The 12,599-nt window shown below is 38.2% G+C and overlaps 1 protein-coding gene across 3 annotated transcripts in view; it reads right to left on the bottom strand.

Moving 5' to 3' along the window:
• Positions 1-12,599, bottom strand: part of PIEZO2 (piezo type mechanosensitive ion channel component 2) — a 395,935-nt gene that overhangs the window by 68,383 nt on the left and 314,953 nt on the right. For 2 of the 3 annotated variants that reach the window (XM_025147821.3, XM_046938004.1), the window contains 6 exons: positions 12,074-12,222; positions 11,158-11,331; positions 4,790-5,019; positions 2,454-2,614; positions 1,335-1,511; positions 1,034-1,159 (listed from right to left, as the gene is read on the bottom strand). In XM_025147821.3, coding sequence (XP_025003589.2) covers positions 1,034-1,159; positions 1,335-1,511; positions 2,454-2,614; positions 4,790-5,019; positions 11,158-11,331; positions 12,074-12,222 — 1,017 coding nt within the window. Of the gene's footprint in view, positions 1-1,033; positions 1,160-1,334; positions 1,512-2,453; positions 2,615-4,789; positions 5,020-5,369; positions 5,403-8,677; positions 8,720-11,157; positions 11,332-12,073; positions 12,223-12,599 lie in introns of all 3 variants that reach the window. The other variant, XM_040696651.2, reaches the window with a different exon arrangement.

Here is a 12,599-nt window from a genome sequence, read left to right as displayed (position 1 = left end):
TTGGAAGGAGTTTACAAGCAGGAGGCAGGCAGACTTTTTATGCAGGTAGATAGTGAAAGGACAAGGGGGAATTGATTTACACTGAAAGAGAGGTGGTTTAGGTTAGATGTTTGGAAGAAATTCTTCACTCAGAGGGCAGTGAGGTGCTGGCACAGCTGCCCAGAGAAGCTGTGGTGCCCTGTCCAGAGAAGCTGGAGGTGCTCAAGGACAGGTTGGATGGGGCCCTGGGCAGCTGAGTTGCTGGGGGGCAGCCCTGCCCATGGCACGGGGTGGGACTGAGTGGGCTTTGAGGTCCCTTCCAACCTAAGCCGTTGTATGATTCTGTGATTCAAACAAAATTCAAGGTCTCAGGGAAGAAATGAGGAATAAATCCACTGTTAGATCAAAGCCTGTTGTTCAGTCAACAGATTTCTGGCTACTTTAAATTGTGTATACAAGACTTTGGAGACTCCTTAAATCAAGAAGTGACAGGCAAAGTTTCTCCTGGGAATGATACATTTTTATTGCAGTGTTTTTTAATCAAGATAGGAATAATAAAATATTGCTCTTATGCATTAGCTAAAGAGAAAAAGAAAAAGGTATCTACTGTCTGAATGAATTATTACCTTAACTCATTACAGTTTCTAAACTGTTGCTATAACAATAAGCACTTAAAAAAATTAACAGATCACAGCATACACTGTTACTTGAGGCAATTACTCCAATTAGACCCATCAGTCCTTTGGTAACTGAAAGCTATGAACCTCTTCATTACTTTGAGCTCTTAAATATTACATTTCTTGGAGTGCATTTAACAGACAGTTGAGTCAGAAAGCCATAACTTCTATATGCAGATTATCTTAATTGGTACTGAACCCCATCTGGAAATGTCCTATATAACAGAAACGCGTTTCGTGTTTCTGCTGTTTCTTCCAGTCTGTAATTCCCTAATGTCAGTGACTTTCATTAATTTTGTGTGTGTGTGTGTGTGGCAGATGCTATACTTCAAAGACAAATAAGAAAATACCACAATACAGATTATTAAAGAAGTTACCCTTAAGTATAAAAGTAGGGGATAAGACTTCCTCAATCCAACCCATTCTGCAGGATCAACCGGACCACTGTAGAGGACTGATGTTTTGAGCTCTTCTAAATCAACCTTTGTTTCATTTTCTCTGGGCTAAAAAGAAAATGCAATGGTTTATAAAAAAATCTGTTTAAAGCTGCTTGGAACTGGAATGATAATCAACAGTAATATAACAGAACTGTGATTTTCACTAATTGATATGCTTCCTTTTGCTCTTCTTCATTGAAGAAAGCAGCAGTCAAACTTTTTAATGTACATTTGTACTCACCAATGTACAGTTACTGGAAAAAGTGCTGGGATCAATAGATGTGAGCTGGTACAACATTTTGCAGACAATAATCACACATGTCCAAACAGTGCAGATACTTGATGCCAATGGGCGAAACTGAGCATATGGCAAAGCAAGAGCCCAAGCAATTAAAAACACAAAGTTAAACAGAGACACCTGAAAACACAAAAACATGGTGGAGAGAAATTACATGAAGTAATGAGAGAACTGAGAGAGTCTGATTTTTTCCATAGTAATAAAAATAAAATCATTCAAAACAAAGGGACATAGAGAAAATGAGAAAAATTCTGGAAAAATCACCACATTTACAACAATATTCACAATAACACAGACACAATGTGGTAAGTGAAGAAGGGAAAATTAATATTTTAGCAAGAACATTATCCCACACAGAGTATGAATACTCTTAGACCCACAGCACTGCATACCCATCCCAGAAACAAAAGAAGTCAAGTAAAAGCGACCAAATGTTGATCCTGCTTTAGTTCATATGAAACAAAGATGATACAGATCCATGTGTATATGGAACTCACCTTCAAACACTTGACATTTTTTTCCCCCAAAGATGTGAGTAAAAGAATTTTGATTTTGCTATTTAAGGACTTGGATCCTACTACTCTGTTCAAGAAATGGCTATGTCAGGTGGAGAACTGACACTGCCCACACCTGAGGCACAGCTAATGGTGTTGCTCCTTATTTTCTTAAGATGCAGTTCCACGTTGCTGTTTCTTCAGCTTAAGATCTGATTTAAGTAACTTTCCTAGTTTCTCCTTCCCAATCTTCTACATCCTCCATCCCTAGCTGATGGCCAGATACTACTTGTGTGGGGAAGGGAGAACTTCTTTTGATTTCAAAGAACTAAACTAAACCCTAATATCCGGGAAAATAAGGGAGGACTGAGTATATCTGGGCAGTAAGACTACTGCTGCAAGATGCAAGACCAAGGCAGGTCCCCAGCAGCTGATAAGCCCAGTTGAATGCCTCAGCTTCAGTGAGGTCTCTCACATGGTCTCTCCCTGTGTGTGGGTATGTCACCATGCAGCAGATGTTGACAAGCCTCCACCACAGGTAAGATTTTGACAGCGGGTATTTACTTGCCTCTTTTACTGTGACCCAGATGATGTAAGAGGAGACGATTTTGATGATATGCAGCTCCAAAAGCCACCAGACAAAGACTTGCATCTTATGAAAGTACTCCAGGAATTTCAAAAACAGCACTGTAAGGCGGTCAATCACCAGATGCCACTTGTTTCTTAGGTCTGCAGAGATTTTCAAGCAGAACCATTTGGAGGAGAAAAACAGAAGGTCTTTGTGAAAAAGAATACTTCACCAGGGAACAACAAGCTTTCTACTTCTTCTCTTCGAAGCTTTAGGTAAGACACAAAGGAGATTAAATGTATGGTTCGGTGGTTAACTAAGACAAAACATGATTGAGATCCACTCAGCTATGGTGCTCTCTATTCTAACGCACATTAACTTCCCCATTTCAAAAACATTGGTGGTGTCTGGCTAGAAAACTGTTCCATCAGCATCATACACATAGGCACGAGGAGTCTTCACACTGTATTAAGGATTTCAGAAGCATTTTGTAAATTAGGAAGGATTTTGCCTGCTATGAGAACACTCTTACAACCAATATCAGGACTGGAAACATTTCAGAATGGCTCCAAAACATGTCCCCATCTAATCTGTTAAAAATGCAAAGGAGTAAGCAGCTTCTGTGTGTACTTATTTCAATTTACCTAATTATTTTTGTATATAAAGCAAACCAGGATGGTTATTCTGTTCATATTTGTGTGACAAAGCACATGCTGCTTGTGGAAAAGCTGATTTTTGGAATACCTGAAAAGCAAATTAGAGATTTTTTTATCTTCTCTTTTTTTCCCAAGCACAACTAATAAAAATACCGAGTGATGTACGCTGCATGATTACGTAATTAAACTTTACAAATTAAGCAAGCAATAGAGCTCTAAATTGACACGATTGCTCTCATGAGCATGATGAGTGTATCTTAGGAAAATCATTGTAGAATTAGAATTACAGAATTTTTGATGCTCTCTCTCTCACACTTTCACTGCATTTATTTTAATTTGTAGTGTTACTACTACACAAGGTATATCCAGACAGTGCCAGTGAAGTAGAATAGGGCAAGTAAGGTCCTGTAGCAAGCTCTGTCTACCATGTTGAGGTACAATGTGCACAGACCTGATTCTACTCATTGAAAAATTGTATAAGAAAGTCTGTACACATGAACATGTTAAAATAATGATAAAACTCACCCACACGGCCATTTAACAATGATGTAACTCTTTGGTAGAAATAAATGCATGTGCAGCATAAAGATGGATCACACACTGGCAAGCAGCATCTCATGTTATTGCCAAGCCCCACACACTGCAGTGCAGTGGGGGCCCCAAGGAGAAGGCTGCAGCTCCCGCTTCCCTGCTTGCACATGACTGTACAGGGTAACCTTCAGCAGTTGGCCTCCATCCTCAGCCCTTCCAGCATGTGAGGATGGCCAGAGTGCAACAAACTCATCAGTCCTTGGAAACTATATGAGAGCTGGCCAAGAAAGGCTTCCATGTCCCATGAACATCTCTATGAGGGAAGATATCCCCGCCAGGAAAGAGTAGATGCAGCTGAGCTCCAATAGGGCAGCTAAGTCAAATACAATGACATTTTGCTTTGACAAACACCCTGTCTCTATTTATGTAACACAGTCCTATAAAAATTGACACGAACAACTAAATATGTGGTAGGGTGATTTCCAGACAGTACAGCCTCCTTGGGTGTTAAATGCTTCTCCCTTGTTTTCACTCATGGCTCATACTCCTAGCAGAGATATGGAAATATTTCATGCTAGGAGTTCATGCTAGCGCTATCAATGATGACAACATCAGCATTACCAATGTCTGCCCCTAAGTGTTTTTATGTTCATCTGGCAACAATTACACATACCATATTCAGAAGTGAAAAACATGACACTAATGTGCACATGAATAATGAAACAAAGGCATTTGGAACTTCTGAAGTGAATTGTCTTGGAAGCATACGGTGCCGGAGATTAAAAATGTATTTATATTATCTTTATTTTAAAGAGATTTCACTCTAAAGGAGATCTTAATTTTTGTGGTAACTATTAACACAGCCCAGAACACCTAGAAGAACTTGGTCCTGAAAGAGGGATATTTTTGTTTTCATTCTCTCAGAATCCTATGCAAACAGTATGATTTTTCCCTAGAACATACTGCAGCCTGTTCAATAATTGACAAGGAGCCATCTGCTCAGTTCAGGCTGTTTTGGCAAAGATTCTATGTAAAATCGGAAGGAAAAGGTGACAATTGAAGTGAGCAGGGATGACCAAGCATGAACAATCTGCTACCACTGTTACCTAAGGCTAAAGAAAGACAAAATCTGTAAACTGTGGAGCTTACCTGTAGTTTCTTCTTCCTCTGACTCATCGTCTACATCATCATCTTCCTTCTCCTCATCTTCCTCTTCTTCTTCTTTTCCTTTTTCAGCCCTCCCTTTCCCTCCCTCCCCATCTGGCTCTTCCATTCTTTTCTCACCAGCCTCTTTCAGCATTTTATCCTCTTCCTTTTCACTGCTGGCTGTTAAATTCATCATAGTTATGTCAGGCAGGCTTCCATCTTGATGCACCAGTCTGTTGGTAAATAATAACATCTCAGCAAATTAAGCAGTAACGACATTGTAGTCTTGTTCTTTTTCAAGGTGTATAATTAGAAAAAAATAAATAAACTGTTCATGGAAAATGCCTTAGAAGTGGAAAAGTTAATGATTCTGGTACTTTCTTCAAACACACACTGCAAATTGAGTTGGAATATATTAGTAATTACTTTTCACTCAGATACTAAAGGTTAGTTAGTAATGAGTGGTACTGACACTTAAACTTGACATTTTCCCCACTGGAGAAAATGGTCAGAGTTTAAGATGTAGAAGCATGAAATGACATTGCTTAAGAGTATACATTTCATGACTTCACAGGGGACTTACTCATTTTGGTGGTTTGGTAATTTTTTCTTGAGGCTGCTCAAAATAATTGGAACAGAAAGAAGAAGGGAGATGAGAACAGAGGGGTTACAGAAGAAGGTAATCGACAAATATGTCATGCTACACCACAAGTAATAAAGCATTCTCGTAGTCCATCTGCAGAACTTTCTGATGCCAAGAGCATGCCATCATGACATTCACAGGGCACTTCTATAAAGAAATATGGAGCTGAAGCACAGATGGAAAGGGGACAACCTATTTACACCAGTGCTAAACATGGTCAGAGCTGTCCAATGCATATTGTCCAATGCTCCATTCATAATGCAGCTGAATCATTACAAGTATCTGGTGGATTACTGTAAATACATTTTCACTTTCTTCCAATTGAAAGACTGAAGAGATCTAAGGGAATCCAAAGAATTTGCAAGTATCCTTCCAGATAAGTTTATGATAAAACAGAAGCAAAAAATCCCTTGGCTTTGGCTTCAGTATATTTTATCATATCTTTCTTTGCTAGAGACATTCATTCTCTCTTTTTTCTACATCTCAGAGTTTTTCTTAAATCTATAGCTGTTTTATGCTAAGTCTATTAGTAATTTTCAGAGTACAAAATCAGTATACAATTGATTTAACATAGAAATGCTATTTCTCAATCACCATGGTGCTAACTCTTCTGAGATTTATGCAGCATTTCTTTTACCTTTTCTAACAAAAGAGACCTCATCTAATGGATTCAGATGAAAGTCTTCAGTTTCTGTACATGCTTTTTTTTTTTTTTTTGGTTGTTTTTTTTTTTTACTTTTTTTTCCTCCAGCTGGGTTGCTGGGACTCACCTCCTATATCTGCAGAAAATTTTTCCTAGTTCCCTCATTCTGTGTGCTTTTCTGAGTACAGCATTTACTTCCATAAATAGTCAATTTGAATAGGACTTGCAGTAAAATCTCTCTTTGGCAGGTGTGTAGTTATATGACAAGATCACTTAATGCTTAGTTATGCTATATTGAAATTGTTATATTCAGCATATTTTCAAACACCTGTTAGACTGTTTCTGGACAACAGTAAGTTTAATATTTTATGCTATTATCTCAGGACTCTGTTTTTCATGATGTGAAATTCTGGCATATTACCACACAGACCGGAAATTCTGCCAACTGTAACTAGGGCTTTCACAGTTCAAGAAACTAAAATCTAGATTTAGCCATCTGATCATTAAAAAAATAAGAGCACAAACTTAACAGATAATGATAAAGTCAAACAAGCAGCAGTATTATTACAGTATTTGGGAGGTGCCGTTTTTGTATTTTGGAGATTTCAGTAGCTCAAATGAGAGATAAACCATAGAAATTAGACTAAGCAATGCTAAAGAAGTAACAACATGCTGGTAGCCAAAAAGAAGAAAATATAGCTTTAGAAGCTTAATGAAACAGTTAAACATGAAAAATTCTCACTGGTTAAATACATCCATGACAATAATTACAAAAATCCCTTATCATGACCTAGGCTATCAACCTGAGGGTTGATCTGAAAATCTTTTATTCTCAACAATATATTCAGCTAAATAAAAAGTCAACATACCTTGTTTTCATAGATAAGGCAATATATATAAAAAAAGGATATCCAAATCTCAGTAGAAAGACTAAAAACTAATATTCCCTAAATGATATAATCTATCTTTGCATACTTATCTTAAACTCTAATAATGTACCAACAGAAGGGTAATATATAAAGAAGAGAAACTGAATTTCTAATTCAGTTTCAGTGTTAGGAGATCACCAGCTAATACTATTCATCAGAGTCCACTTTAAAGGTGATATCCAATGAAATGAAAAGTATCCCTGCAACTAGACCAATTTTGCACTGGTGCAATTGCATGGTAATGAAATATGTTCCCAACTGACTGTTGTGATGGAAAAACCTACATTCACACTGGTGTAAATCAAGGTCTCACTAACTTACCTCAGTGTACACTGGAAACGAACATAGGAATCCTATAGGATTTTGTATGGGAGGCCTAATCCTTCTCTTACTCATATAACTCCCATTTGTATCCAGGAGGTGATGGGGTTATAAAGAAGGGTACATGCAATATATACCTGATGAAGCTTCAGTAGGATCTTAATTTCCAGCATGTCAATCAGTGACATCAGTACACAGAAGCACAGGACAGTGTGCTCAGATCTGAGGCTAGATAAAAAGCCCTACCCACTATTAAAGGGTCTACTTGAAGTATCTTTTCCTAAACCTCCTCATTTATTCCTAGGGTTGTTATTGCTAGCATTAGGCATCAAAGCAATTTCACTCTGATGGTTTGCCACTGCAGGTGTATTAGTGTCCCCTCCACACCTCTCTGTCCCCAGCGCCCTGCTTTGCCTCAGATATCTCTCATTGCTGTGGGCCTGCTGGCAGCTCAGTGGACTGTAGTTGGCCCTTATGACCACCACCAGGCCCAACCCTCAGCCTTGCACTGCCAACTCCCCAGAGCTGAGAGCCCAACCAGTCTTGCCTCCTGGCCAGGCCCCTCCGCTCCCAGCTTGCCAGCTTCCACTGAACCACCTGCCCTTGCCACTTCTGACGTTTTTTTGCCATACAGTCTTCCTCAGGCTAGCGATATTGCATAAATCCTCCTGTTCTCAAAGCTGATTATCCTGAAGACTACATTTACTCACGCCAAATATTTTGAAAGATATCTCCTTTATGGAACTGTTTTCAAGATATAAAAGGATAACTTGTTATAACAACATGGACTTTTATAGTTTGGATCCGGTAGCGCCCAACTTGGTCTACAAATTAACAGCCATAGCATGCAGTGGTTTCAGCCTATTGGATGTATATGAGTACATACTAATATTTTTTCTGAAAATAAATGCATATTGCACATTTAATTAACTTGACCCTAAAAATTGCTTTCTGAAGTGCTTGTGAGGTGGACAGGGATGTGCGTTTGTGTGTGAATTTGAATGCGTGAACATGCAAGCATGCATCATTCCATGCACAGACAAAGGGTAGGTAAACGAGCCTCCTCAACCAAGTCTATTGTCTGCAGCCAATTTCAAATAGCACCAATTAATCCTGTGTTCAGACATGGGCAAAGTTTGAGAGAAGAATCCCAAGTGGGAGATGAACTCACAACATATAAATGTGGAGGAGAAATGCTTCGTCAGCTTTAGAAGACTACAATACCCGAATATTCTCTCCCTGCTTACTTCACAGTATGGTGCAGCAAGAACATATTTTATTTGAAGGCAATTATGAAGTAACAAACAAGGCATCATATATCTTTTTTAAAGAAAAGGAAAGTTTGAAGTACCCACCTATTTATTATTAGATAAACACGGCCATTGACTTTGGCATGGCTATGAGGTGGGAGGTGAAAGCACAGGAAGGCATGAGATGACAGTGGTAAATGAATTAGAGAGAGAGAAAAGGAAACTGTTAAATAGGAATGAACACACTTTCCTGTTTACCAAGAGACACTGTCATAACAGAACACAGTCTGAAAGTTTAATGCATATCATGCAGTGAAAAGTCTAGGAAGACTGTAAATATAATGCTGTGGCATTTAGATTGTATGCTGCTTCAGCTAACCTGAGTGCTCTTTTCAAAGACCCCCCAAAATATGAGGACGGCCTCTACTGCTTCAACTCAAGAAAGCCACAGATAATTCAGCACATTTTTAAAAACAGGTCTTTCGCTTCTGTTTATTTCCATTTGTTATTTCTTTATTTTTCTTTAAAGGTGATTCTAATGGAGCATCATACCATAGAAATTAAGCTGTCTCATAACCTTTACCTCCACTAAATCGCAATTCATAAAGTTCATTTTCTTTAAATTTCTCCTTTTTTTTCTCTTTTGCAACAGAAGCACCATAGAAGCACTTCCAGAAGATAAGCTAGTTTTTGAGTGAAAGCTTGTGTTTTCAAAGCAAAAGGGAGAACAGAAGCTTTAGACATGAGTCTTTAATATGCTTTAATTTGCCTGCAACTTATTTCTTCTTCCAGCATGATTTGAGTAGGAGCTGTTTGTTGTTCTAGATCTTATCCAGCTTTATGCATCGTCAGTACAACTGTCACTGCAGGTCTCATCCTTAAGCTCTGAACTCTAAAGTCTGCATATTATTAGTATTGATTCATCATATGAATAGAGAAGAAAACAACTGAATTTTTATATGTCAGACAGTGTTTGTGGTTGTACAAAACAGAAAATGTTCTGATTTGGGTACTGGACAAACTTCTCAATGTTTTTGAAGAGGTCAAATGATAGACCTGGTAACAGTGATTTTGAAACATTGCAAAATGGCAAATGTAGCACACACGCCATGTTTAAGAATTAAAAATATATATTAATCGTCTTCGCTTGCCACTTTCCTTAATTAAAATCCTAAACACCTGTTGGGACAACAGATCTCTACTTTCAACTCTCTCGATCAAAGGTACTTACTTACTCCTGGCAAAAATATTACTGACTACAGATAAAATCCATAACCAACAAAATTAAGTTATATACTGATCTTTTCTTTAATTTTTTTCTGCTCTCAGCAAGACACTGATAACATTCTGTGACTTTAATATTTGTGTTTCATCATTCAAGAACAGTGCAATATTAGTTATAGTGATTTTCTTCACACCAGCACTTGAAGAAGAGTGACTAAAATTTTTGGTATCTTTCATGCATATTAGATTTGCAAGTAGTGGCTTCACAAGCAGGAAGTGCCGTACCGTGATGAGACCATCTATGTCCTGGGGCCATCTCAGTTTCTTTCTTTCCCATTTTATGCCTATTGGATCACTATTGGTAGGAGCTGGAAGCTTTTTCCACGTTAGTCAGCATAGCGCAAAATGTTTAGGCTACAACAGAACTTGTGCAGTTACTTCACGCTGTCTCACATTTCACCAAATATCATAGTCCAGGAAAAGCCCATTTCAGCCTTATTCATACAAGCGCAGCTGAGTTACACATCACTAGACAGGTAAACACTTCAAAAATTGTGCCAAAATGAATCGCCTCTTGAAACAACTAAAGAAGAGGTGCTGTGCAGAGTTTAATATGAAACCATTTCTCTCTCTCTTGTACTCCTGGATTAGGATCCTAGGACTTTGGTTGTTTTTTTTTTTTTGTTTGTTTGTTTGTTTTTTTTTTTTTTTTTTACATAGGGGAACACTTAAGAATTAGACATAGTAAAATTCTGAAGAAAGTGAGGTCCCAGTATCATGAAAAAACACAACGGAAGTTCTTGAACACCTCTGAGCACAGTCTCACTACTATAATCAAGGGCCAGGACTCTAAAGAATGATCACAGGCTTTGGATATTTCAATTTATGAAGTTCAACTTTATAAAAACACCTGGTTGTCCAACGTGTATGTGGTATTTGCCAAAGATCTCCGCTTGGCCTTCAAAAAGAACAATAAAAAACGGAAGTGATCCAAATTAAAAACCATATTTTCTACTACTGACAGGACTTACAAAAAGGCATACATAGCAATTAACCATCTATGTCCCATGGAAGTTGAAAATCAACAAGATAAATGCATAAGTATCAGTATATTTGAAAATGTATCTCCAAATGAGAAATCTTTGTCAAGTAGTGGAAAGTGGGGGAAGACAGATAGCTTGGTTGTGGTGTATTTAGCGAGGTGCTGGTTGCTAAGGGATGTTTATTTTTTTTTCTCCTTTCTTTTTAACTCAGGTAGTTACAACAAAAGCAAATAACATCTAATGAAAAGTGAACATTACAAAACAGAAATAGCATTTTCATACAGATAATGAATAGGTCAATTAACTTAGTTTCTTTACCTGTAAATAGTGTTGTCCTGTTTGCTGGTTACAGCTTTTAAATCAGTGAGCTGGAGGAAACGGTCATGGAAATAGTGAAGGTGCAAGATACACGCCAGTAGGAAGGAGGTGGGTATAAAGATGCGAGTGAATAGCTCAGCCACAGAAAATCTTTTTAAACCAAGGTCTGCTAGTCTGGAAAAAAAAAAAAAATCCACTAAGTCATTTGTTCACACCAAAATCTTTTCCTTGTCGTGAGACAGTGCTACAAATGATTTAATAATAAAAGAGGAAATAAGAACTGGTACTTGTTATATGCTTTTAGATCTTTAAATTCTTCTAAACAAGAAAGTTTTACAATGTAGATTTTTTGCACTGGGGTTTAGTAATTGTAGAAAGATACTTTAGATGTATAGAACCAAATCAGTCCTGCCACAATTCTCTTTACAGGAACAAGGTGGATTGCCTCTGACTGAAAGTTCTGCATCAGAAGTCCACTCATATTGTATATAATTTCTGACATAAAATCCTGTTGAGGAACTCCCAATACATCATGAGGAGGAAGAAACCCAGCCCTCCTCACTGGCAGGAATACTGGTCCATCTTCGTCATCTTCAGGCACCCTGCAAATCTGCCCTGTCTCTCCCCGGATCTTGCTCCTATGGTCAAAGACGTAGTGAGAGGTATTGGCGCTGCAGTGGGAACACTAGGAAATCCTTGGCAGCAGACAGGGGAAAACATGACTCTCAGAGCCTTTCTTGTGCCCTTTTTCTCCTCTTTTGCTACTCCAATAAATGAATGGCTTCAGAACTGAGTGCTTAGTCATGTATGTCTGAGGATGGTCTCATGATGTTTTTTCACTACAAGAAGGAAGAGTGCTTCCAGAACACACCAGAACCAGAAGTCCAATGGAAAAAAATGAAATGAAAACACTTACTTGTTTTCATCCAGGCCTGTCATATTTTTCCACAACCCAGGGAATGACTCAAACTGGTATGTGTAGATGAAGATAAGTACCAACATCGTGTAAACAACAACTGACATCCAAAAGTATTTCAGAATCTTTCTCCACCATTCATAGTGTACCTGAAAATCACACATTGAGGAATTTAAAAGAAGCTCAAGGCAAAGACACTGATAAAAATACTGACAAAGCTGTACTGGAAACAAAGACTAAGAATACTACTTTTCCTTGTTGGCGTGAAGTAAATAGCAGACACAAATCTTGATGATAAAGTTCTTAGTCCTGGTACGCATGCAACTAAGTACAGAGTTCTGTGTAAAAATGTCTGTTGGGACACAGACAGACATAGAGGCCAGGGACAGATACTGTCATGCTTTTTCATTGCCATTAGGCAATGAAGGTGCAGAAGGAGAGGGATTCCATGCTCCATGGGTGTGGAAACTGTGTGAACCAGTTATCACAACAACTGGTGATTATGTGGGATATGCAGAGGTCCAAA

Source organism: Gallus gallus, chromosome 2 (assembly GCF_016699485.2).
Source record: "Gallus gallus isolate bGalGal1 chromosome 2, bGalGal1.mat.broiler.GRCg7b, whole genome shotgun sequence".
In the NCBI taxonomy this organism is placed as follows: domain Eukaryota; kingdom Metazoa; phylum Chordata; class Aves; order Galliformes; family Phasianidae; genus Gallus; species Gallus gallus.
This window is presented reverse-complemented; position numbering and strand designations above follow the sequence as displayed.